Source organism: Chiroxiphia lanceolata, chromosome 3 (assembly GCF_009829145.1).
Source record: "Chiroxiphia lanceolata isolate bChiLan1 chromosome 3, bChiLan1.pri, whole genome shotgun sequence".
NCBI lineage: Eukaryota > Metazoa > Chordata > Aves > Passeriformes > Pipridae > Chiroxiphia > Chiroxiphia lanceolata.
This window is the reverse complement of record NC_045639.1, coordinates 17,669,624-17,695,142: the sequence shown is the minus strand read 5'-3', so window position 1 is coordinate 17,695,142 and position 25,519 is coordinate 17,669,624. Positions and strand designations below refer to the sequence as shown.

The following is a 25,519-nucleotide window of genomic DNA, read 5'->3' as shown; positions in this document are numbered from 1 at the left end:
TTGTTGCCTAAACACTGCCCCAATAACAGCAGACCATTTTAGAATCTAGTGATAATTTTATTTAGAAAAAAAAAACAAACCTTTATAACCCATTAAGGTTGGTGCCAAACTTGGCACTGGGACCAACAGTTTGCCAAACAACAACAGCAGAGAAGTACAGCTTCAGGATGTCAAGTCGAGGACATTTAAACAGCTATGCTCAATATTCTGGTATAAGATAAATTGAGCAAAACTGTCCTTAGCGTACAGAAAGCTCTATTGATCTGCCATGGTAAGTTTGCTTTGTTACCAGTATTGAAAATAAGTCATGAAACATAAAAGCAGCAAGAGAAAAAGTTGGACTGTTTGCAAGTATTTTCCCCCTGGTCTTCCTCTCTCCCTCCCTTCCAAGTTCTCTGTGGATACAGAGACCAAAATATATACTGTGTGAGAATGTAAATCACATCATACATTTAAAATTAATTTTAATTTATGTACAGCAGTTACCATTCATGAATGTTACACAGTCCCTGCAATTACATTCCTTATAAGGTAAGTCTTCACTGATCTCTGTTGAATCTTCTGATGGAGAAACAGAAAGGAGAGGTGGAATCAAGGGGTAAAGAATGACCATAGTCATTAAAAATTTTGGGAATTTGAGCAGTAAACCTCAGAGTCTCTATGACATTCCAGAAATAAATGGTGGCAACGTGTATATATTGCAATTTTATTTCATTCGCTCAAACAAAACGTTAGCATGTAAGAAATTTAAAATGACACAATATGATAAAAATAGCAGAGAATGAACTGAGAAACTAAAAAGAAGGTAAACCTAAATGCATGAAAAGTCAACATTCATTAGTGATCAGCTTCAGTCTTTGATTGACACTTGATGCTTGATAACTTTAAAACAATGAACTGGAAATCATTATGAACTATCTGAAGAGATTTCAGCACCAGCACTAAGATTTTTACATTCAGTTGGTTTGCAGTTGACTTGGTAGCCACTTGTCTGTAGTGCAGGTTTATCACAGGTCAGATCACAGTGTTGAGGAAAGCAACGCCCTCCTGGCATTAGAGAGGATCCTTAAACTGCCCTCAGCTTAAGACATCCGTTGTACAAAAGCACAGAACCACCACAATATGGTTTTTAAAGAACTTAGTCACCAGTAAGCAAAATAATCTTAGCTTCTGCAGTTCATTTTCAATACTGAAATCTCTGGAAATGGTGCAACTGTCAGTAGGTCAGGAAATGTCTACAGTAATCTTTAATTCAATCCGATTTCCTGGAAAGAACCAATTCTGCAGTTTGGGATTACAGAAAGTATGTACGTAGAAGCAGCACAAAAGACAACATCTGTTCCTTTTTCTTTTAAACAGAAATCATGTTAATTGTAGACCAAGGCACAAAACGTTTAGTGCATAAGCCAGTTCCTTGCACAATCTAGTAGTTCAGCCTTTAATTTTGGACCACTTGTACCCATTCACTATTCCACTATGCTACTCCTGAACTCTCCTAGAAACAAATCAAACGTGATTTCTGACAAGGGTAAACATCCTCAATGCTCAAAAAGTCCATGTAAAACAAAAAGTTACATCAACAAAGATGAAAATGCCTCCTCTCTTGTTTTGAGAAAAACAGTACTTGACAAGCTTACTATGGATTTTTTTTAATGCCTCCAATAAATGCATGCAGAAAAATGTTGTTGCTTCTCTTTATTTAAAAAAAAAAAATTAACAAATGGAGTTAGGTAATAGTTCCACTGTTGTCAACTCTTAGAATTTGAACCTCTAGAAATAGGCAATGTTTGAATAGGTGAAAAATTTCCTACTGAAGCCTTTCCAAAGCTGTTAAGTGCTGTTTTGCTTTGGTGTTCAGCACCCAAGACAGCGTGTTATGGAAAGCATTTGTCCTATGAATGAAGGTGCATGTACATGTAAGCTGAAACGCTAATCTCTTCAAAAGTTGTAAGTAAACTTTTCTTTTTGATCAGCACAGATCCCAAAGCAAACATAGCACTGTTACAGCTTGGAAAAATTGACTGTGCAAAGGGAAAGGAAAGATTTTGATCCATGTTCTTTGTCCAAAGCACTACAGATCCAATTGAAAGGATTTCTACTCCACTGAATTGTACCACATTAAAAAAAAACAATAAAAAATTAAATGCATAAGATCTGAAAACCCTAGGAAACAGAAAAGTATCACCTCCCCTAAAAATGATTCTCAAATTGTTGAACAAAACCAATGCTGTTTTTCTGGGTTTGGGTTGTGTGGAGCTGTGGGGGGTTTTGTTGGTTTTGTTTTTTGTGGGAGGTTTGTTTTTGGAAAGGAGGATGGCAGATAAATTAGGAGGAGAAGGGGACATTTACTGTGACCTGATGCTCTGTTGTTCTAAGGTAACTGCTGTTCTGTTCATTAAACAATCCAAAAAGGAGTCTCAGAAAAGAGTGAAGCAGAAGGTCATGGTAAAAAGGTAAAGGACAACGCACTTACACAGGGGCATCCTCAGTAATTCAGATGCCTACACATTTTTTCTCTCACCGAGAAATGAGTTTGGTTCACCTGGGAGTTTCAGAACCATTATGGAAGTACTATTGAATTTCAAATAGAAAACTGAAAAAAGATACAAAAGGATTAAGTACCTGGTTCCATTAACATGGTTACTGATAAAAGTTATGTTTTCCTCATTATTACACATGCATGTAAGATGAAGAAAAAGTGTAGAAAGTAATAAAAATGTGTCACCTTCCCCCTCCCTCATCCCGCATCTTTCTGGGCATAAATTAAGCCTTACAAATGAAAAGGCTACTCTGTGACATGCAATTTTTCTTTTAATTAAAAAGCTGGCTGTGTTGTGTTACATTACAAAAATGTCCACATGCATAAATCTAAAAAAAGCCCCAAAATCTACTGTAAATCTACAACATACTAATGATTTACATTTGACTGCTGATTCGCATTATGTAGAAGTCTTAGATTTGGTAAAGCATCGTAACAATGTAGGAAGGCATCTACATCTTTAAACTCTGGACTGTATTTGCTTTTTTTTTGTTTTCCTATAAAATTGCATGAAGGCTAACTAGAGAGGCTTCCTATCATAAAATTCCAAAGTCTTGATATGTTACCACCGTCTAGGTCATTCACTTACAAATATTGCCCTTTAAAAGCGCGCGTTTCTAATTGTTCCATGTTTTGTGAACCGAACTTCTACACATCTGATCTCTTAAATTATTCATGGAAATATCAGATATGATAGGAAGACAAACCTGAGATACATTTGAAGTACAACAGTATAACTTGCTAACTCCTTCATTAATAAAGAAAACCTCTCTGAAAAGCCTTCCCAAGCTTTTCCCTGTTTTTTGTCTTAACAACTGTCCTAGTTACAGGGGTCGGGACCAGTTTATCACAATGTGGGTATAACCAAAACTGTGTATTCTACACCCTCTATGTCATTTCTGATGGACTGTTAATAATAGATCATTTGCAGCAGCTGCCCAGGGCACACCTGACACCTCAGGCTACAAGCTGGGCGTTAAAGAACTCTGTGAGGAGTGTTTCTTTGTCTTTACACTAATGACTCAGCTGTGATTACTCCCCTCCGGGAAGCATTAGCACCTTCACACCCAGCCTGAGGGGTCATCTCTGCTAATGGGCCATACTGGACTGGCATAATAGGCAGCTGCAAGGACCTAGACCATTAAAGACTTCAAAAATATCCCATGACTCACAGAGTTAAATCACCCATTGTGAAACTCCCTGCCCTGGGGGAGGTACTGGACATTGCCACCTGAACCTGAGCACATATAATCTTGGGGTTTTGGGACTTCTGGTAGCACTCGGCAGATCGAGAGAAAGACCAGAACTCCAACAGGACTGCAACTGTGATCATTACCTCAACAGGACTGCGACCATCATCTGGACCAACAGGTTTTCCTTTCCTTTTACTTTGCACCCGAGGGACCACACTTCTTGTCCCAGGGTGCTGAGTTATACATCTGTCTTTGGGGGTTAAAACCAGTTTTCTCTGCATCATTGTATTTATTGTAATCTTCTTAGTAAATTGTAAGTCTGACTTGTAATCTCTCAAGTTAGGTTCATTTTCTCCCACCGGTTTACCTTTAAACCAGCATGAATTCTGAAACATGTGCAATTTTATCTTGACATGAGTAGACTTCAAAGCATTGTGATCTTGTCTGATAGGTGTAGGAATTTCTGCATAATCATTACAGTAACTTTAAGAGTCTCTTCCACCCTGCTGTAAAGGTCAGAAAAAAGCTGCAAACTAGGAGGGGAATAGCATATCACCAGAGTGATGTGTCTGAAGCTTTTCAGAATAGGTTGTTTCTCCCTCCTTCCAAGTGTCTGTCTGTCTGTCTCCGTTTTCTTCTAACAGCTCACAAAACGTAGTCAGTTTTATATCAAGTTAAAGAGTCACATCGGCTTAGTACTAGTCTTTCTATGCAGTATTCGACTTGCTGAGTTCCTGCCTGATAGCTGGAGAGAAAGAGAGAGAAAATTAGCAAATCAAATAGTCACAGTCAAGGCAGAAAGCCAGAATACACAACTGACCCCTTAAAGAAGGCTCACCCTGCTCCAACAGTCTTACAGTGTGAATAAGCAATATATAAGACAGTCTCATGTGGCTTCAGACAATTGTCATTATCAACCAAGCACTACCTTTTTTCTTCCTGTAAAGTTAACATCTTATTTTTCAGTTCCCATCTCCAGCAAGCCTATGACCTTACCTAATGACAATCACTACCACTGGGATTATGAAGGAGCATATGTTTGGGCTCACTTAAGTGTTTTTGTTTGTTCTAAGAGCAGCCTCAGGGCTCTGTACAGTTTGCACTGTACTGTTGTAAAGGGCTGAGGTACAACATAGCACAGTCAAAATATAGGGAGAAGCACTACATTCTCTGTAGCCCAAAACCAGCCAGCTCTTTCTACAACATCAGCTGATGACATTTGATATTTTATCAGCAGTCGTATGAGTTTAATATGACTTTTTCCCCCCCCAATACTTTATTTTGGTACATTCCACAAAGCAAAAAAAAAAAAAAAAAAAAGCCCACCAAGGTAGTAAATTATACACAAGAGTTTTATTTAATTCCTGACTGGTGGACCTTTAAGATTGTGCTTTCTTGGTGTTTTCTCTTAACTACAGAAGACTACTTTCGAAAAGGTATTCCATTAAAAATGAAAATTGTGAGAATTCTTTTCTTTGACTTCTATGTTACAGATCAAAGAGAAGACAAAGCTGGAAGCACCATTTTAGTCTGAATATTACCAGTTTTGAAATACGCACTTCAGCATCTCTGGATTATTTAAAAATAACCTACCTACCACCACATGATACTAAGGACAACTGCAAATCACCCAAATACAGCATCCCTCCAACCACTCTTAAAAGACACTACTTGGTATAAATGTTCTACTAAAGCAAAATTCCCGGGAGAGAAAACAAAGCACATCAATCAGAACAGGTCTGACATAAATGGTTTGCCACCAGGCTAACAACAAAGCTACTTTTACCAATATATAATTCTCAAGGCTGGAAACACTTTGTAAACACATTATAAAGCACCTGTAGCTACTTACTCTAAAACTGAACAGCGACAGCAAACACAGCAGTACCTACCATCAATGAGTTCTTCCTTTAATTTTGTTAACTCCTTCCTCATTTCGTCTAAAATGTCCTGTGGTGTCAAAACAAAAATAACAGATCAGTGAACAGATTAGTTTTGCCACCTGTAATTTTCTGTGGAGAGAAATCAAAAATCCTTCCAATCCGGTTCTTCCAAAGAACACTTAACCCTTCTGAAACACGTAACCCACCCTTCAGCTTCCAAGTTAATCCTCAAAACCTGACAGGCATCCATAAAACATCCTTACTGCAGTACAATACAGAGAAAAACTTTCCATAGAAGTCCTATAAATTGATTTCCACAGAACTTATGAGAACTGACATTTTGAAGTCAGAATAGTGCACTAATGTAACTGCCAAATAAAAAAAAAAGTAAAAAACCCCCAAACTTGGCACATTCCTTTAGACTGAGGAAGCTTTGCTACAGGTGAAATGTGATGTGGAATGCAAAAAAAGGAGCTACCTAATCACCACAAGCCAAGGAAATATTCAAAGAAAAAGAAGAAAAAAGGGAGATCAAGTTATCAAGGTCCCAGTTGCCAAGCGGAATGTGAGGAAATGAAGGCAACAGGGCAAAGGTGCCACCTCCTGCTTGCTGTTTTCTCCATCCTTTCCTCTAAGTGATATTAACTGATGATTTGATAGTGTGTCTACAAGCAGAGCGGGGGGTAGTGTCTGTTTCTGCAAAAGAGACTGTCATCTCCTCGCCAAATCCGTAGTGAGCACAAAAGTCATTTAGGGGATTCCAGCTGCTTCTTTTCCAGCGTTGGGGTCAGCATGCTGTTCACAACTGTGCTGTTCACAACTGAGCATGCAATTACTGTCATGTGCTCTACATTTGTTGAGTCCCTTATGAGCTGCACCAACATATGCATGGACACACTTTTCCTGCCTGAAGGCATTCCTGGTATAAGAGCATGTACCAAAGCTGCAGAGTAGGTAGGTCTCCCTGTTCGCCAAGTCTTATACAAGACTCCTGGGCAAACAGCAAGAAGCCCCAGAGTGGGAGTGTGGCCACCAGTTTCTGGCAAGGGCAAGTAAGAGCTTGACATGTGTCCAGTAGACAGAGTCTGAGATTATTTGGCCTCCAGAGAAAATAATCTTAACAGAGGCAGTGGGAATGAGTGCACTGGAAAACATGGGAGAGCTGTGCTTTATGGGATGATGGGGTCCTCATCTTCTGTGCCTTCAACTTGAAAGAATCACAGAAAAGAAATAAAAGCAGACCAGGAAAAAAAGAGGAAGGGAAAAAAAAAAGCAGCTAGACTGCTATCAGCAGCAGCATTTAATGGAAGCTGTAGCAAGAGTCCCACAAATTCTCTCGAGATGACAAAACTAGATTCTAGAATAAACCCACACACGCTCCAGAACCTCCCACCAGGCCAGAACCCATTCTAGAACTGCCTGCTGAGTCAGGACTCAATCCAGAAGCAACAAGAACAGATTGCTGATCCATAACCCAATTTAGAGCCAACCACTAAACTGGAATGGTCTAGAAGCAACTACCAAGTTAAAAGCCACTCTAGAACCACCAAGCTGGAGCTTGCACCAGAATCTCCCTCCCCACTTGGGGACAAGCCCATTGATTCAAACAGCTCTTTAAGAAGATCCTTCAACTTGACAATTCACACCCGTCTAAAAACCACTGCCACCACCATAGCCCTGCAAGCAATTACTAAATCATTAAGTCTAGAACTAGCTAACACAGCTAAAAATTGGTATGGGACAGCTACAAGCCCTTATATATCCAAGTTGCCCATTCAATGCATTATATACATACCTGCTTCAATCTGTCATAATCTAGACCTTCTGACTGTACTCCATTGGCACTAGGTTGTCCCGTTGGTGTAGATTTTGGTCTGCAGTACAAAAACACATCCATGAGTACAGGATACATAGGACTTCTCCATCAAACTTACTAACACTTGTCTATCGAAAACACAGTAAAGTATCAGAATGAAAAAGAAAATGCTGGGAGTGGGAGGGTGGGAAAATCAAGCAGACCCAAAATACCACACAGAATAGAAAGCAACAACCGAGAACGTTCTCCACACTCTGGAAATATTAATTACCATATGAATAAGAGTTATTAGTTCAAACCAAGAACTTTCAAAGTAGCAGATTTCACCGTCAGTGGTTTCTGATTTCTTCATAATGGGCATGAAAAGCTGAACGCCTTCAGACGTCAAATACTTTATCTTTTCAATTGCTTACTCATTCAAATGAGGCTCTCTCAAGGAAACACTCCCACTAACTAATGACTACATGTTGATGCTGACTGCATGAATGTCATGGAATCACCCTGGCAGATTTTTAACATTTGACAGGACATGGCTGAGCAACCTTATCTGACACCCTTCCAAACTAAATTATTCCATCAATTGCTTTTTAAAGCTACTGAAAGCAAGTACTGTAACAACAGTAAGATAATATGTGAGAGGAAATTAAGTGTTTTGGACTATGTCATGTTCGATGTTTCCTGATGCAATACTCTCCTAAGACAAAGACTTGCTTTCCAAGATCATCTTGCATTTTTTAAACACAGATTCCAAAAGAAGTGGGTTTTCTGACTTCTCACTGTTCTTTCCTGACCCCCTCTTTTATAGAAGGTGTAATTCAGACTCATGTACTTACTACAGCTATGAGCAGAGACAGCATCTAGATGCTGACAGCAGGAATACCAAAATGGTTCTCCAAAGCAGGGAGGGATGGATGGATGGCGTGGGACAAAGTTCACGTCAAGACGTTTCCCCAGTGTTTAGGATTATCACAGTATGCTAACTTTGAGGAAGGGCAGGGTGTCAGTAAACTAAATGGGGACCTATTTCATTGAACAAAAAAAGCCTGGCCTAAACTCAGTGTGTCACTTCAAAATTCCTACACAGGAGAAATTCATTAAGCACAGCACTTTTCTGGATCTGTCACCTGATGGTGCAGCCTTATTTATTACAATGGAAGGTGGACAGGAACAAAAAAAAAAGAAAAAAACAGCAAGAAAGGCACAATTCTGTGCTTCATCTTCTTTTGAGTATGCACTATAAAACTATTTTTTGTCAGAAAAAAGCAGAATGCGTGAAGGACACAAGCAGTGTATCCCATGTTTTTGTTCTCATTTATTTGTATATTTTTAATTTAGCTAACCAAAAAAAAAAAGTTGTGCTCTCACTCAAAAGAAAAAGAATAGCAAACATATATATGCATATATTTCCTAGTTTGTTTTATCAAATCGCTACCCTTCAGCTTTCATACATCTTCCTTTACAAGACAGCAGTTCATTCACAGAGAAGTTATCCTATTACACGGGTTTTGTTCAATAAGAGCTGCATGAACATCACACTGGATTGTTTTGATGACTTTTACAACCTGACAGGAATATTTTCTGGATTTGCTACCTGAAGCAAGAACACTCAAAACATGACTCCAAACAGAAAAGGGTGCACACACCAAAATGTTGGTTTGATACGTGTTCTTCATGTGGGATCCCAATACTTAATTGCTATGGCTGTTAAGACTTAAGCCTACACTGTTTAAATGTAAGTTCCAAGAGAGAAACTGCTAACATTAGTATTGCTTGAAACACCCCAAAAAGAAATACACAATCCACCAAGAAAGACAAAAGATGAAATACTGAATAACTTGATAGTGAAAGAAGCTGAAAAATAGAATTCACCTTGCAACCGCTACAAAATCTACTGTGTGTGCTAATGCTATGAAAGCAAACCACAGTTTAGGATCTTTTACAAAACTCTTTATGTATTTACGGTGTTTAGTTCATAATGGAAGAATCGCATGCTCTAAAATATTCATCAAGATGAGATCTTTGACAATTGCTGTTTCACGAAGTGTGATATTTGAAGTGTTACTTGCAGTTTACATCTCAAACCGTGAACCCCGACTTAACTCCAAGCAGAATTGCATGAGTTTTTCAGATTCTTCATATATAGTTTCTGATCACTTCCATTGAATACCACTTTGTTCCCAAGCACTATGGTATTACAGCATTTAACAAACATGACTGAAAAAAACCCCAGTATCCTCTTAAATACAGCTCCTGGCAATCGATAACAGGCACCTACTGCCTTAATAGAAAAGTCCAAACAAGAATATACTTAAATATTTTTTTTTAATTTTTTAAAAATAACTGATGACTTTAATGTTTTAATGAGATGACTTCAAAGAAAAGCTCTCCACAAAATGACTGCTTCATGTTTTTTTTTTCTTCAGAGCTTCAGAATAAAAAGTCAGCTTTACCCACCCTACATGACCTACTCCTGCTGTCAAAAATCTCAACAGGAAAGCTTCTTTATAAAACTCTCCCCCTCAGTCTTAAGAATGTCTTCTGGTTTTGCTTTCCTAAACGTAAGACATTCTTAATTTAAATACTGAAAGACAGTAACTTGTAAACTAAATAATTTCTATTATCAGGAAAACCTACCTGTCTTTCCCCCCTCTTCAACTTGCTCAGAAGAAAGATTAACAGTGAATGCAGTTGCCATTAAGGAAATGTTAACTATTGAAATTCAGTTAATAAATCATCCCAACCATTCGATCCATAGATGGCTAAAGAGCTCTCCCATGTGGTTTTTCATAGCATTGCCTAACAGGACAGTGAGGCAGCTCTGACAGTCCCTAACACACCTTAAATCAAGCATGCAAGGTAAAGATTTTTTTTCATGCCAACATGCAGAATACACCACCCAAGATAAGTAGCTAAAAGGGGAACTTTTCATACAAAAGATTAAGTAATCACCACAGTGAGTGCCTTCATGAAAAGCAAAGCTGGAATCTGACTCAGTAATTCTGAGGGATCTGTGACACTTCTACCTGTGGAAAGTTCTCCTAAGAAAGATTTAAATGTCAGTACTTTATGAGTACCACTAGAGAGTGAAACTTAGATTCTACAGAAAAAAAAACCCATGATGTTAACTCTAACTTGTGAGTATGTTCCAAATAGAAACATTAATTTATGTTTAACAAGTCTTCTATCAAAAAGGAAACGTGAAAACTCACCTGGAAAAGTAATTGCTATTCCTCTGTATCTAAACTTTATAGTTTTGAAAACCTGCTTCTCAAAACACTGTAAATGGTTCACTAAATCCTGGCATTCAACAGGAATTTGCATCTTTGCAGGTGGAGACTGCCAGAAAACCAGTATTTAATATGAATTCACGTCTGGTTCTTAAGCCATCTCAATTTGCCTTTGACACCACCTGCTTTTAACAAGTGCAAAAATGGGCTCAACTGGACAAACAAAATGTGAGTGTGGTGATTACCAATCCATGTAGAAAAAGTCCAACCCTGAACTGGTCAAAGTGGTTATTACAAAGTCTCAAATCTCAACAGGATGATACCTGTTTAATGAATCATAGAACCTGTTTTCAGAAGCAAGCAGATTTTTCCACGGAGATTCCCGTCTACGAAGGGGAGAAACACTACCTTAACAAGCTATAATAGGTCTTAATTTTGTTCAGTTTTAGCACCTTAAACACCATGGAGTTTCACTAGGTCCAAGAGTTCTATTTGAATGTTTCAGGAAATAAAAGCACACAGCTTAAGTCTTTTTGGTTTGCTACAAAAAAAAAAAGGCCTGATTTTAAACAGGACACTAGCTTATTTTAAAATGCTTAGAACATTCATTCTGAATAACAACAACTTCATTGTCAACCTGTTTGGAAGCTCTGAAGAGAAAATTTTGCTTACTTGCCAGTTTCTTAAGCACACTTTTCTTAACCTCTGTAGATGACTCATATCCTCTCTGTAGAGGTTGGAAGCAGGTTCTCAAGCCCTACCAGGTGAAAGATATCCCCTTTTGGCAAACACAGTACTAGTGTTTCAAATAGCAACACCCTTTTATTAACTCACTCAAAGAAAGTTTAACAAGCTGCTTGCTGAGACAAACTTAGCAAGCGTAGAGAATTAAGAAAAATGCAAGGATATTCAAGGGAGACCTCTACTGACACCTTTTCTTTCTTGGTCTGTGAAACATTCCTTATCCTGGCAGAGTAACTTGTAAACACTGACTAGAAAGCTGTACTAGCAGTCTTAAAGTATACGCTATGGTACTTGCAAGTAGGTTATGACAGCATTGGAAAATAATACTGACACTCAATAAACATAGAATTCTTATTTTAGAAGTATTTTTAGAGTATACATCAATGAAGACCCATATCAACTTGAATTCTACCAACATTTTCCACTGGGTGAGTAAAGACAAAAGCTTGATGGAAAGAATGTCTCAATGCATCTCAAGAGAAATCTCAAAAATCCTCTGTAGTCCTGTACTCCTCTGGGTCAGAAAACATTTTTTAAAAGACCTCAGCAACTCTGAATTTCACCAGCTGAAAAAAGATCAGTGAAATTAGATGCATAAAACAGTTTACAAGAACCTGCTGTTGTAGGGGCAGGTAGAAACAAGACTTAAGAACATCCCAGACTCCCCAAAAGAGTCCGATGCGGAGAGCTGCCCTGCTTATTAATCCCTTCACTTTCTTCAACTGCTTATCCATAGGGTACCTACAGCCAAAGGGACAGGTCAGCAACTGTTTTAAACAGTATGAAATTGAAAATGCTCTTTAGGATTCCTTACACAAAATATTTCTGTGACAAGTTCCCCCTCAATGCCACACCTTGAAGCAGAACGAGGTATCAGTACAAGAGACCTTGGTTAAAGCAGGTAAGACCTACTGGGGGGTGAAGGGGAAGAAGGCAGGGGACAGTCAAGGCTAAAGGCAATGCAGCATTTTGTTACACTGACAGTGTAGCAGAGACAACATCGTCACCAATGTCACCTGCTTTTTGAAAAAAAAACAAAGCAAGCAACCAGAATCAAGGCTGCAGACACCTTGAGCTCCTGGGATTTAGTTACTTCTGAAGGACAGACAAGGATATTGATACAGGCTGAGAATGTTTAGTGTTGCATTTTAGAACTGAACTGGCAAACTCAACTACAAGTGAGGTCACTTAAAGAACAGCTGTTTTTAATACCCTAATCACCAAATCTTGTATAGCTGTTTCCAAGAGACCAGACTTCTAAGGAGAATTCAAGTAATTTCAAACACAGCATTCTAAAGTTTAACGTGTTCTTTTGTTTTCTCTCAAGAAATTCAGGTAATTCTGTCAGATTATCACAGTTCAGAATCCTTTAACCTCTGTACATGCAACATACAGGAATTCTAAATAAACCCCAAGCCTTCTGCTTAATGTAAATGGCAATTAAACATACCTCCAAAAAAAAAATACCTAAAGCAACTATTTCACTTACTGAAATGCCTACTGAAACACCCACTGCCTACTGAAGTTCCAGCTGACAAGTTACTGAAGACTGGTTAATGCAGTGAAGGATGTAGTTTTTCATGACAGACTTCCTTAGATTGGTATGAGACAGCTACTGAAAACTGTCACAGAATCAAATCCTTCCAAGATAGCTTAAATATCTAGATAACCATTCTGTGACTAGCACAGTGATAGAAGGGAGAACACCTATTCACTAGATTTACTACTGAGTGTGTGAACTGCAGCACTGAATTTGGTTTTCCCTCGCAGGAAATTTCAGACTTCAAATAAATAGAAAAAATTAAACATTGCCATAGGCACATATACACCTCAGTAATTCAAGTTATATACTAGCAATTGTTAAAGAATGTTTTTGAGTTTTAATTTTGATTTTACTGTCAAAAATTTCACTTACTAGCATTCTCCAAAAGTGACTCTTGATTCCTACTTAGAACTGCCAAAAAGCAGTTTCACAGCAGTAATTTTAAACCCATACATTTTACTTTTAACACTATTAAGGTGAGCTTTGCTATTTTAGCCCACCATCTTCAGTAGCATGTACAGCAGCAAATATAAGGAAAAGATAGCTGAGGGGAGTACCTGGAGATAACAGGTGACTTGCTTCCATTCACTGTATTTGTCCTTTCCCAAGGCTTTCTTGTTAGTTCTGGAAAACATAGTGAGGAGATTAAAAACTGTCTTTTTCCATTCCTTGTGTAATTTACACGAAGAAACTTCAAGTATCTGGCAACTTAAGTCAGCAGGTTGGTTCTTTGCTGTTGTTCCTACACTGCATTAGTTCTTTTATATTAAGCTGCCTCCTTTTGTATTCATCTTTTGTATTCATCTGGTAGTTTTTAGTCATACTACCAGTTATGTTGTGAGAGCATCTTAGAGTCTCACATGTGTCCTAGACACTGTAAATGCCATTTGATTCTTAATCCAACTGGGAGAAGGTCTGCCTATACTTTATATATCTGATTGCTTTCAGTTGTGAAATATGGAATTCTGGAAATATAACCAGTCAGCTTCAAATACTCAAGGAAGAGGTTTTTAAGCTAAAGAAGTTTTCCTGAGCTGCTAATGAATTATATAAAATTAATTCAGTGCCAATTTCAATTTAGTTACAGAAGGTATGATACAACCTCACACAACTAGAATAACTTTTCGGCAACAAGATATTTATTTTCCAAAGTCTTGTCCCCAAAAGGATACTTCTGCAGTTGTAAAAGATCATTTTCCCTTTCAAAATAATACACTCAAAACTAAAGGAACTTTCTGTAGTGTGAGATATTATTACTTACTTGCAATCATTACTTAACTCAGGACTTCAATGTGCTATTGATCAGTCTGTATTTCAGGTTTGGAGTTTGTTCCCTTTCTTTCATATTGCTCAGCTCTGCTAAGCTGGGCAAGCAGAGAGGCAGACATGCCCTTTCAGAGTTTCATGTTGCCCAGAAAGTTCTCTGGGATGCAGCTAGATACTGAGAAGAGTATCTGAATTGCAGAAGTCTGCTAGCATAGCCTGTGACCCAGCCAAATAAAGGCTGCCAGTGCTGGTAAAAATTCTGAAGCTTGTTTTTATACACCAGTCTTCAGGACTTGACCTGCCATAGGAGTTATTTCAGTGGGATTTTAGCCATATCTGCAAAACTGAGTAACTTTGGCTATGGCTGCAGCTTGCTTAAGTGGACGCTAAGCATTCCTCTTAGAACATTTTAAAGACACATTGCAGCGATGAGGCACAGCATTACCAGAGCATCTCACATCAAGAAATGAAATTTCTCCACTGGAAGGAAATGGTTAAATTCTGAATGCATCTAACATTAACAAGTTTGATGAGGCTTCTTATCATCACAACCAATTAAAGGAACCACTTCTACTGGTTTTCTTTTGGTCCTATATTAATTTCCCTAAGGCTAAATTCATCCCTGGGTTTAACAGAATGAAGCAAACTTCTAAGGAGAGAGAAAAAAAACACCTTCATTTGTGTTATGTCATTTATTGCCTTGCAGTCTAACTTCTTTAGACTACTGGCTGTATCTCAATATTAAGTTTTCCAGTTATTTTCATCTGGACACACTTAGCTCCTAGCACTCAGCAGAGGAATCAGGCATAAAGAATTCAACTCCATATACTTATATTCCTTATTCACTTATATTCTTTTTATCAGTCACCTTCTGAACCAGGACCCATTCTACAGCAAAATTCAAGGCTGTAATTATGGAGAAGAAGCAGGTTCCAAAATTCAGCTGAGATTTGTCACTAGATTGTAGCATTATAGAGCCCCAGTGTTCATAAACCTGTGCTACTTACCAGGTGTGCTTGTTGAAGAAACTTTAGAAGTTGAAGACTCTGATTCTTCCTGATTAAAATGGAGGAGAGAAAGAGAAAGGAGGGAGGAGTGTTAGATTCACAAGAGTCAGTCTCAACTGTTTAAATATTTATTTCACTTTTTATATAGATTTAAAATGGTTCTTTTCAACTGTATGTAGAAAATGTGCAAGCACTAGGCACTTTACAAAATAGTGGTTGTGTGTGTGTTGAAATATATAGTAAAGCATAAATAAGCTCTTGTACACCATTTGAATATCTCTCAATCTTTTTATTGAGTAATGAGAAGTAGATAAAATTTCTCAACTCACAGTTTTATCTTCTTTCTGCTCTGGTTCTGTTGATCCCTTTTCAGCAATTCTTCTCCTATAAGCAGAGACAAAAGTTAACAAGATCATCATGGCTTTAAGATGAAAGAATGTTGTTTACTGCAACTAAAGACCTACACAGCCTGATAGATACTTGAAAATTAGTGTTTAAAGAGGTACTTTCAAAATACTTTCAAGGACAACACACTCCTGGCGAATGCAACTGTGCAATTTAAAGTCTGTATCCCCTCCCCTACTGCTGCACAAAGACTTGTACAGAAGTACTGGATTACACTCAAATAAAAATGGGTATTCATGAAATATTATCAACCTCATGAGCAAGCCGATGTTTATTTGATCCTTAGCCAGCTGCAAATAGGCACCCCAAATCCTACCTCTACGATGACCAAGCAGCTGGAGCACAGCACAAACAGTTCCTTACCTCCTGGCCAGCAGGGCGCTCATTTCTTCCATCAACCCACTGCCTCCCAAGGGAAGTGGTCCATTTCCACGGCCACCATCTGTCTTAGATGAAGCAGATGAAGCAGAGCCTCCTCCTCCTCCACTTGAACTGGAGGAGTCTTCACCCTTCATAGTACACAAAATAACAGCAGATGTGCAAACAGAATGAGAGCTGACTCAATGAAATCAGCAGAGTTCACATACAGGAAAGACACAACTGCATAAAGAATGTGACGGGCTGGTAACACATCTTGTAACTCTTTTTTAATAATTAATTAAGCCTACCCAAAAAGTCTTGATACTGTTATTAATCTTGAACAAAGGTTACAATCAGTTCAGGAAGACAAGATTCAGAGACAGGAACTGGAAAATGAAATGGAAGTTATATTTACCCGTGAGACTTTCCTAAGTTTGGCTCCAGCAAGTGCAGCTGCTAGTCCAGTTAAAGGGCGATTATCTTCGGACACGAACCCCGCTGAAAATCCAGAGGCTGGGAGGGGAGGAGCAGGAGGTGGAAGGGGAACAGGAGGAACTTGGCTAGGAAGTGGAGGAGGTGGTGGTGGTGGCGGTGGAGGCCCTGAAGGTGGAAGTGGAGGAGGCGGTGGTGGGCCAGGAGGAGGTGGGGCTGCTACTGAAGACTGAGCTGGGCCAGGGGGTAGGGGAGGTGGAGGAGGAGGTGCTGGTGGTCCTTGGACACCACCTAGTATCAAAGAGAAAACAAACAGAATACATTAAGGACTTAGAAAAGAAATGTCTTATTTCCATTGAAATGGTGGTTCTTTTGCTCAGTGCATGAAACACCAAAACTGTAAGACACTAGGCAAGAAAACACTGCAAGTTTCAGCAGGAGACAAACATTCTTATTCAATGTACTAAAAATATTACATAGTATAGTATGAGAGATCAGACAGTTTCAGAGACATTTAGATAGGAAACCCCTCCAGTCAGGTTCCATGCTGCAACCAAGAAGAACTTTACACCAGTCAAGTAAGGCACGAGCATCGCACCATGTAGGAACAATACTGTGTGTTCGCATGGTGCTAAACACAGAGTGACCTTTCATTGTATTAAAAAGCATTTAACACATCACCCAATCTGAGCCCTTAAACTGTTTGAGTACCAATGCTAATTTCTAAGCTAGATATAAATCTTTCTTCTAAAAAACATTCCACTAATCAACTTTAATAATTTAATACAAACACTAACTGGTGAGTTAGAAGACTGACATATTTCAAGCTGATGGGAACGAGCTCTTCTATTTTTTTATGTATCATTCTTTTAATGCTTTAAATTCACATTGATATCCAATACAAAATGTATTTCGAAAAAGTAATATTCTGGTGATCACTGTGTTATTATTATAAGAAGAATTTAAGAAATTGTGACTAAGATAACAGCTCCACACATCTCTCCCCATCTCATCCAAACTGCCATAAGGTACTAAAAAGGCTGCACAACTATCTTAAGCAGTCTCTAAGGGCAGAAATTTCACACACAAGTCTGCCTGGTTTTGTAGTCTGCTAACCACTGCATAAATTCAAAAGCCTTTTAAACTCTCTAGGCATCACTCACCATCTAAGTGCACACTTTTATTCCATACCAGAAGTGAGGCTGTTCACTCTATCTCCACTCCATCCCAGAGTAGCTCACATCTTCATTTAAGACAAGAGGGTATAAAAAGGATCTACTCTGCATGGTTTGTGTGTGATTAAACCACAGGCTGCTTATCCCTCAGGAGCCCCTCTGCCCATCCCTTTAGCTCAGCTACTGCAGAGTTATGTACAAAGATCTAAATCTACCAAATCAATATAAAAGCAGGATTCAGGTTAACAAAGACATTTAGACCCATGTAAAACACGTATGTCTGTCACATTGGTAGAGTGTCCATTAAGACTGTCACCTGCTTAATCAAAATTTCTGTCTAAAGTCTCTTTAGCTACGCTGATAGAATACCACAGAAGGCCTATCTATATATATGTGTGCACATACAGCCATGTATCCAAATACAATCACTGTCCAAAAGGAAATGCTGTAGGTGTTACATGCTACTTTCTAAATTTGAATAATTCCTCACTTAAGGTCCAAAGCCGCACACGTGTTCTTCTGTGTTGGCTACCATGAGGAAACTAATGATGCTGCCTGTTAACACCTCATTCCAAATAAACTAACAGTGCAATATTTACCAAGCAAACATTTGACAAGCTCAGATCTAGACAGGTGAGAGCTTAAGAAATCGGACTTTTGCTTATGACAGGCCACAGAACGCCGGCTCTTGTGCACAGGAGCTTTCAAGTTTCCCTTACCCCAGTTTTCCAAACGGTATTTCGCTGTGGTATTAAGATCACTGCAACTTTGGAAGCGTTGTATTAATGCCTGGGGGTAGTTAGGGGCTTTGACACCAATTGGTTTCGAGTGCGTTCCTGCTTAGCGCATTAGTAGCAATAACAGAAAGCCTTACCCTGCTGGGTCGTAGGTTCAATCGGCTGAGAGGCTGCCTGCAAGACTGGCTCAGAAGCAGAGGAGTCTCCCAGCACAGAGTTTAGAGAGTTCTCAACAGAGGCAGGGGTAGCTGCAGAGGGAGAAGGGAGAACACTAGGCTTGGATGAGGGAGTCGAGGCATTTGGGGAGTTGGGAGAAGGAGAAGCTTGAGGTCCAGAGAGTGACAGAGGCGGAAAGGAAGGCAGTGGGGGGGGAGGAGGTGGCGGAGGCGGCGTTGGACCTGAGGTAGAAGGTGAAGGAACCGGATAAGCCAGGTTTTCAGGAAGCCCGTTAGGAGCCGTGGGAGACGTGGACATTTGGGTCACCGGATTAGAAGCTGACACTGGGAGGACAGGTCTCGGACCAGTAGCTTTGCCTGGTGGACTGCTTATCATTACTGGAGGAGACGGGGGGAGGGGGGCAAAACTGGGTGCGGACCAGGCAACAGGCTTTGTATTTGGAGGCAAAGTCGCCATGGCATTGACAGGAGAAGGGGGCCGAGAACTTTTGTTCAGCGGACGAGGAACCGTAGCATAATGGGGGAGAACAGGGTGGAAAGCTGAGCCTAAAGATGTAGCAAAACGTGATGCAGAGTGCCTTAGAGGCGGTGTAGGGGGAGTGGAAGTCGGTGGTGCAGAAGTCACTACAGCGTACTCCGGTGTGGCCTCTGACATTGGTGCTGAGACTGCTTTTGCATATGATGGAGGAGGTGCTGAAGGAGGCTGGCAACTGGAGTATTCAGGAAGTGAAGTGCTATACGGGGAGTTGTCGAAAGATGGAGCTGGACAGAAGATGGAAAGCAGCAGCAAAGGCAGGATAAAAAAAGGAGAAAGAGAAAAAGGGAGCTAATGAAGCAACAAAACCAGCATTCAAACAAAATGTATAAATGTAGACTACAGTTAGTACCAGAGGATTAGGCACAAGTGAAAATACTGTTAGGAAAGTTTTACATATTATCAACAGGTGCTTTTAAATCTTACCAACTATTTTTGTGCCAACATTTGAATTTACAAGTATGTTCCAGAGAATGTTTTCTCAAATCCCATCTGTGAGATGGATTAGATATAGGGTTGAGTAATCAGTGTTTTATGAGCTTTTATCTTCGTATTTGGTTGCAAACTGCAAGCAAGTGTAGTGATCTTAACATTTGTTTCAACTCCACTAACAAAATTCCTACCCTAGGCAGCAAGTATCATCTTTCTATTCCCCAGAAAAAGCTCCATCGTAAACTTGAAAGTGCTGGGAATACAACTACCCATAAAATCCTCTGCTCTAAAATGACTAGCTCTTACACAGTATTCCTTGACTTCTACCATGAGCTGACTTATGCAAATTGAGTTTGTTACTAAAGAACAACTAAGCACTTGACCAATGTTCCATTATATTACCAAAATGAGAAAGCTTTCAGTCGTCACTGGATACATTTCCACAGGCACTGCATTATCTTATCTACAAGCACATACAATACATTTCACTGAAATGTTACTACAATGATAAATTAAGCCAGACTTCAGACTGAGAAGCTTTTCTCCAATATTACTTTGCCTTATATGGGTACATACCTTCTATGTTAACACAGTCAACCTGGCATGTTTAGGGGTTTTTTTCCCAAATTATGCACTGCAAATACATCTTGTTGAATAGAGCAAGCAATGATAAGGTATTTAGAAAGTTTAACTCATCAAACTTTAACCAATGTTGAGGGCGTCCAATATGCTTCAAGTTCTTCAAGCAATCAGAGAGTACGGCAATGGAGTGAGCAAATAGTGCAAAAAAACTTGTTTCAGGGTTAATGGAAAATTATGACAAGAAAGTCAAAGCTCTTGGACTTCTTGCCATAAAAAAAAAAAAAAGGAATTCCAGCAAATAGAAGCCTGTTGTCACAAAACTGTACTCACTGCCCTTTGTTGCTCCTCTCACACTCCATCACCAAAACACATAAAGAATAGTCTGATAAGTTGAACACACTCAGGTTTTGAAATTCTTACCAGCATTTGAAATTCTTCTCTCTCTTTCCCATTCCAACTGTTCCCTTTCCAACTGTTCTTGTCGTTCTCTTTCTTGCCTTTCCCGTTCAAGTCGTTCAAGTCTTTCTCGATCCTGCCTCTCCTTCTCTTGTCTCTCCCTTTCTAGGCGCTCTTGCCGTTCCCTTTCTTGCCGTTCTCTCTCCAGTTGCTCCTGCTCTAGGCGCTCTCTTTCAAGTCTTTCCCTTTCTAGCCTCTCTCTCTCCAGCCTCTCCCGTTCCATTCGTTCACGATCCAGCCTTTCCCGTTCCAGCTCCTTCTGCCTCTGTTGCTCTTGCAACTGTCTACAATTGTGAAAAAAAGGAAAAAGACTAAGCTGCAAAGTGAAAACCAAAAATATGAAGCAACTGTTAAGAGGACAAGAAGAGAAACTAACCAACAATCTTTGCACCAGCAAAAACAAAAGCACAGCATTTGCACCTACATAAAATTCTTAATTCTATGTGTCATTTTTCTGATCTGGATAAGAGTTTTATTATGTTTACAGTAAAAAAAAAAAAAAAAAAAAAAATCACATATACAATTTCCTCTTAGCTATTTGAACATTCTGAGAAACAGCTTTCAAGAAGTAAGAATAGAAAGCTGCTGCTGCTAATTTACTGATACAATCTTCCCAGTTTGGGATATGGAGTTACATTTGTTCTTTGCATGGTATTTTATACCCGAAGCAGTGAATAAAAGTACAGTGAAACAGTAATAACACAAATACTCATTTAAAAAAACCCCACCCCCACATAAACTACTTTTTTTTGGATTAACTAGTCAGCTAGTATTTATCCAAATTTTACAGAAGCATCAAAACATGTCCATCTCCACTTGCATAGTACTATGCACACATACAATTTAACTGGCAACGACACGAGAACACCCTGAAGGCAGGGGAAAACCGGACATGGTCAAAGAAAATCCAGGGTGCAGCAGCCAAGGAAACACTGCAGGGAGCTGGCAGGTTTTCCAGTTCATGAGAGTCTTTGCAAAGGAAAGCAGAGAGGGGGAAGGTAAGTATAAGCCAGGCAGAGGAAATATAAAGAACTTCCTAAGGGTAAGGAGGAATCTTGCAAGTCTCTGCCAAAGCCTCTGGGTTGGCTGAAAGGATTTTCCTGCAAAAATATAGTGGGAAAAGCTGTATACCATCTTTTTGATTCTTTCTCCTCAACTTGTTTTACATTTTCTTTAGGTTGTTGGTTTGTTTTTAAGATAAGTAAATCTTCCTAGCTGGGTAAAATACACCTTTTTGATTTTTAAAGATTTTTCATCTCTTGGGGATAACTCGCTGCTAAACCAAAAAACAGGCACATCCTCCTCCCAGCTGTGGCCAGTATGTTCCTGTCAGGACATAACACTGAAAATGTTATAAGTTGTTGTTCTCTTTGAATTCTCGTTTCCAAAAAAAAAAAAAAAAAAAAAAAAAAAAATCTTGTATATAAATCACACAGTCATTTTTTCTTCCATGCTTCAGATGCAAACTGAAGAGAGCTTCTCAACAAATACAAAGCACAGCCAGCTTTTAACTATGAAGCAAAAAGGAGACCTGAATTTTGACACCTCAAGCTGCTAGATACATGTTTTCCATACTACACCACTGGGCAATTTTCATGGACAGGTCACTGGCAATGATATACTCAATGTGTAGAGTCATACAAACTGAATTCTGAAAATGAAGGGAACTTCACCTGTTTCACTCCTTTTCATGCCTAGAAAATACTGGCATAATTGGAAACTCTAGCCCATGAACTATTATGAAGTCCACCCATTTTTCAGACCAGTGTTTTTTCTTTATAAACAAAAATAATTTACAAATATTGAAACTTCATAACTGCTATGAGCAATAAAATGTGAGTTACGTACAGCAAAAGGACTTTTTCCCTAATGAACTTGTTACCCACCATCCTCAGGAGTAGCAAAATAGTTATGCTCCTTTAATCAGTCCTTCCCTCAGCTCCTGCTCTCCCATATAACAAAGCTGTAATAGCAGTCACCATGAAACCAGAGCTGCAACTCAGCTTGTTAAATGTTTGATTTTTAGCCTCTGAAGTCCACCAAAAAGTCTGGTGATTGACCCATACATATCTGGAACCAGTAGAGGATTTCTATAAAATATTAAGAGAATGTAATATAAACCACAAAAATCTAAGCTCCAAAAGAGATATTAAAGTATTTTTTACATTACATTTTTGCTTGCTCTGTACTGTGCAAAACTAGTTTTACTATATGCTCTTTTCCCCCTCAGATAAAATCTATTATTTAAGGAAAGCAGGGTTTTCATCATAGCTAACTTGAGCTTGCTCATCTTAAGCTCTTTTTTTTCCCTAAAGGAGAGGTGAATGTGCACACATTTGTTGCTAAAAGGCTATTCAGAGCAGAAGTCAACAATAACAGGCTCCAAAGCAGGTTTGTTTATTGTCTTCATTCTTTTTCATTCATTTGCCAGAAATGAGCATATTCTACCTATAAATGTATACTCTGATCATCCTAAAACTGAAATGCAGATACGGCATTTGAGGTTATAATCATTTCACGTTATATTTAGTTTATAATACTAGAAGGTATCAATTCACTGGGTTTTAACAACACATCAAGTAACTGCCAAAAAATTTGTTTTGCTCAAGTTCTTCATTTCTTTATAAAAATAGAACCTCAATATAGGTCACTCCTCACACAAGACCAGCATCACCAAGGCAGTTCTGCAATAAAGCCATATGAAGAGCTCTGCTACTTCGTATTTTCATAAGCAATCTGGAAAAGAAACAGCAAGGTGCTCTTCTTTAAGCTGCTTAAAATATTAAGTTATTTAGGATAGCAAGGATGATGGTTGATTATGAAGAACTACTGATGGATCTTCCAACTTCAACTAACCTGGCAAATAAAACTCAACTGAGATATAACTGAAGTGAAGCAGGGGAGAGAGAGGGGGGAAATGTGCTAAATTCATATACAAAACGCTGGACTTTGAGTTGACTATTGGCTCAGGAGTGAGATATTAGGGTTACAACACACAGGTCTGTGACAACATCCATTCATTGATGTGTTCTGTTCAAAAACATAAACCAGATGCTAGACATCAGGAAAGGATTACAGAGCAGTACAGAAAACAGCACCATCCTGCTTCACAAACCCTGAATCTCTGTTCCCACATCAAAAGGGGGAGAACAGCAGAATTGAAAAGAATCAAAGAGCAGCAACGCTGTGATCAAATGTACCAAACACTTTCCACCTAAAAATAATTAAAGAAGCTGGAATTCTGCATTCCGGAAAAGACAACTGGAGCTCTACAAAATCCTGAGTGATGAGGACATCCTATTAGAACAGCTGAGAGGAAAGATTTGATGCAACTAATAACAGCAAAGCTCAAAAGAAAAGAGCTCCTCTGAACATCAGGCAGATAAGCTGTGGAACTCCTTGCCAGAGTGATTCAACCAAAGAATAGGAAAAAGCCCATAGAATAAAACCAACAACCATGGGAAGCCATTTAGAAAACCAATGGCATCATGCACAAGAAGCTGTTGAACCAAGGGATGCCCAGAAGACGGGAGAGTAGCAGAGGGAAGTATTCCAGGTGTTTGCCCTGGCCCAGAAGGGTTTTACTTAAAGCTTTTCTAACTAGTGACAGGGTAAGTGCACATGTGCATATTATGTACTGTATACACAGAGGAATTGGTGATGAGAGTGTATATAAAGGAATACTGTCTTTATATAGCATGTAACTGTGTGCAGTTAGCTAAATTTTAGCTATTTTAGCTAAATTTAACAATTTTAGCTAAAGTTCAAGATGTAGCTATGCCTAAAACAAACTGTGTTTGGGATTGACTGATTCTCCTAATACATCTTAACGCATTCTCAAAGCTTTCCTGGGGTTCTTCTCTTCTTCACAGAGCTATAAAGACACACAAAACCCTTGTGTCATAACAAAATGCACCTAAGTGTTTAAACTTAATCTGAGGCAAAACACATTTCAATCAGTAATCAACATGATCAAATTGTATTGGCTATCTAATGAGATACAGATGAAAGGCAATGAGATAACCACTTTCATCCATGCAGGACTCGAATAAAATAATACTGATTATTTAATAAATATTGAGTGACTCAGAATTTAACATTTCATTTTTTAGTAAAAGAATCATCATTTGCCATTTTTACAGGAAATAAAAGGTATAGAACCAGTTCTTGAAATGTACAAATAAAAATTATGAACGAGGTGAGCATTTTGTTTACAATACAAATGCTCTACCAAGAGAGGGCAGCAAAATACCTTGCAAACATATAAAATTCCCATGCAGCAAGATACGAGATTAAATACAGCATCACTGAGCATAATTTTTTCTCATTATACACTGCTGAACCATCCCTTTGTCAACAAGAAAAATAAAAAAACTCGACTGCACAAAACCAAAACAACAAACAAACAAAAAAAGCCCCCTGCACCCTTCCCCATCTCACAACCCACTACATTTTTACTGTAATTTTAACAATTTCAACAAACCTTTTGAACAGCAAACCAAAAGGTTCACAGGTCAGAACATCAGTGTGCCAGTACTGCAATTAAGCTGCTTTCACACAACTTAATGAGCAAGGAAGAATTTTGTAAACTACAAACTAAGCTCAACAACTGTTACAGTTGTTGCTTAAAAAGATTAAAAACTCATTTGATTATTTAAAACAAAAAACCTACTTGCATTAAATCCCCCTTGGTTTTGTTTAGTTAGCATTAGATAGCATAATTTTATTTTAAAATTTTGTCAGAGATCAAAATTATATTAGGCAAAAGCATTATTAGATTCCGAAGAGTCATCACACATCAATTAAAGTATGTCTGAATGTCAAGACTGGTAGCTCAAGAACACTGTGAAAGCAACATATGAAAATCCTTCAGCCTTAGAATGCACAGTATCTGGCCACCAGGACAACTTTTGAAAAAGATGAAGAGGTACTAAAAGTGCCCTAGAAAGTTGTCTGATAATGAATGGCTCATTATGCAAAGGAAATGTGATTCTAACTATTTTGGAAGTGT

The 25,519-nt window shown here is 38.7% G+C and overlaps 1 protein-coding gene across 7 annotated transcripts in view; it reads right to left on the bottom strand.

Annotated features, from left to right (window-relative positions):
* Nucleotides 1-696: 696 nt before the first annotated feature.
* Nucleotides 697-25,519, bottom strand: part of ENAH (ENAH actin regulator) — a 90,251-nt gene continuing 65,428 nt past the window's right edge. For 2 of the 7 annotated variants that reach the window (XM_032682670.1, XM_032682673.1), the window contains 11 exons: nucleotides 20,473-20,792; nucleotides 18,465-19,265; nucleotides 16,399-16,706; nucleotides 15,987-16,132; nucleotides 15,548-15,602; nucleotides 15,219-15,267; nucleotides 13,503-13,569; nucleotides 10,982-11,044; nucleotides 7,411-7,489; nucleotides 5,625-5,682; nucleotides 3,999-4,477 (listed from right to left, as the gene is read on the bottom strand). In XM_032682670.1, coding sequence (XP_032538561.1) covers nucleotides 4,440-4,477; nucleotides 5,625-5,682; nucleotides 7,411-7,489; nucleotides 10,982-11,044; nucleotides 13,503-13,569; nucleotides 15,219-15,267; nucleotides 15,548-15,602; nucleotides 15,987-16,132; nucleotides 16,399-16,706; nucleotides 18,465-19,265; nucleotides 20,473-20,792 — 1,984 coding nt within the window. In that variant the 3' untranslated portion in view covers nucleotides 3,999-4,439. Of the gene's footprint in view, nucleotides 4,478-5,624; nucleotides 5,683-7,410; nucleotides 7,490-10,981; nucleotides 11,045-13,502; nucleotides 13,570-15,218; nucleotides 15,268-15,547; nucleotides 15,603-15,986; nucleotides 16,133-16,398; nucleotides 16,707-18,464; nucleotides 19,266-20,472; nucleotides 20,793-25,519 lie in introns of all 7 variants that reach the window. The other 5 variants (XM_032682671.1, XM_032682672.1, XM_032682674.1 and 2 more) reach the window with 3 other exon arrangements.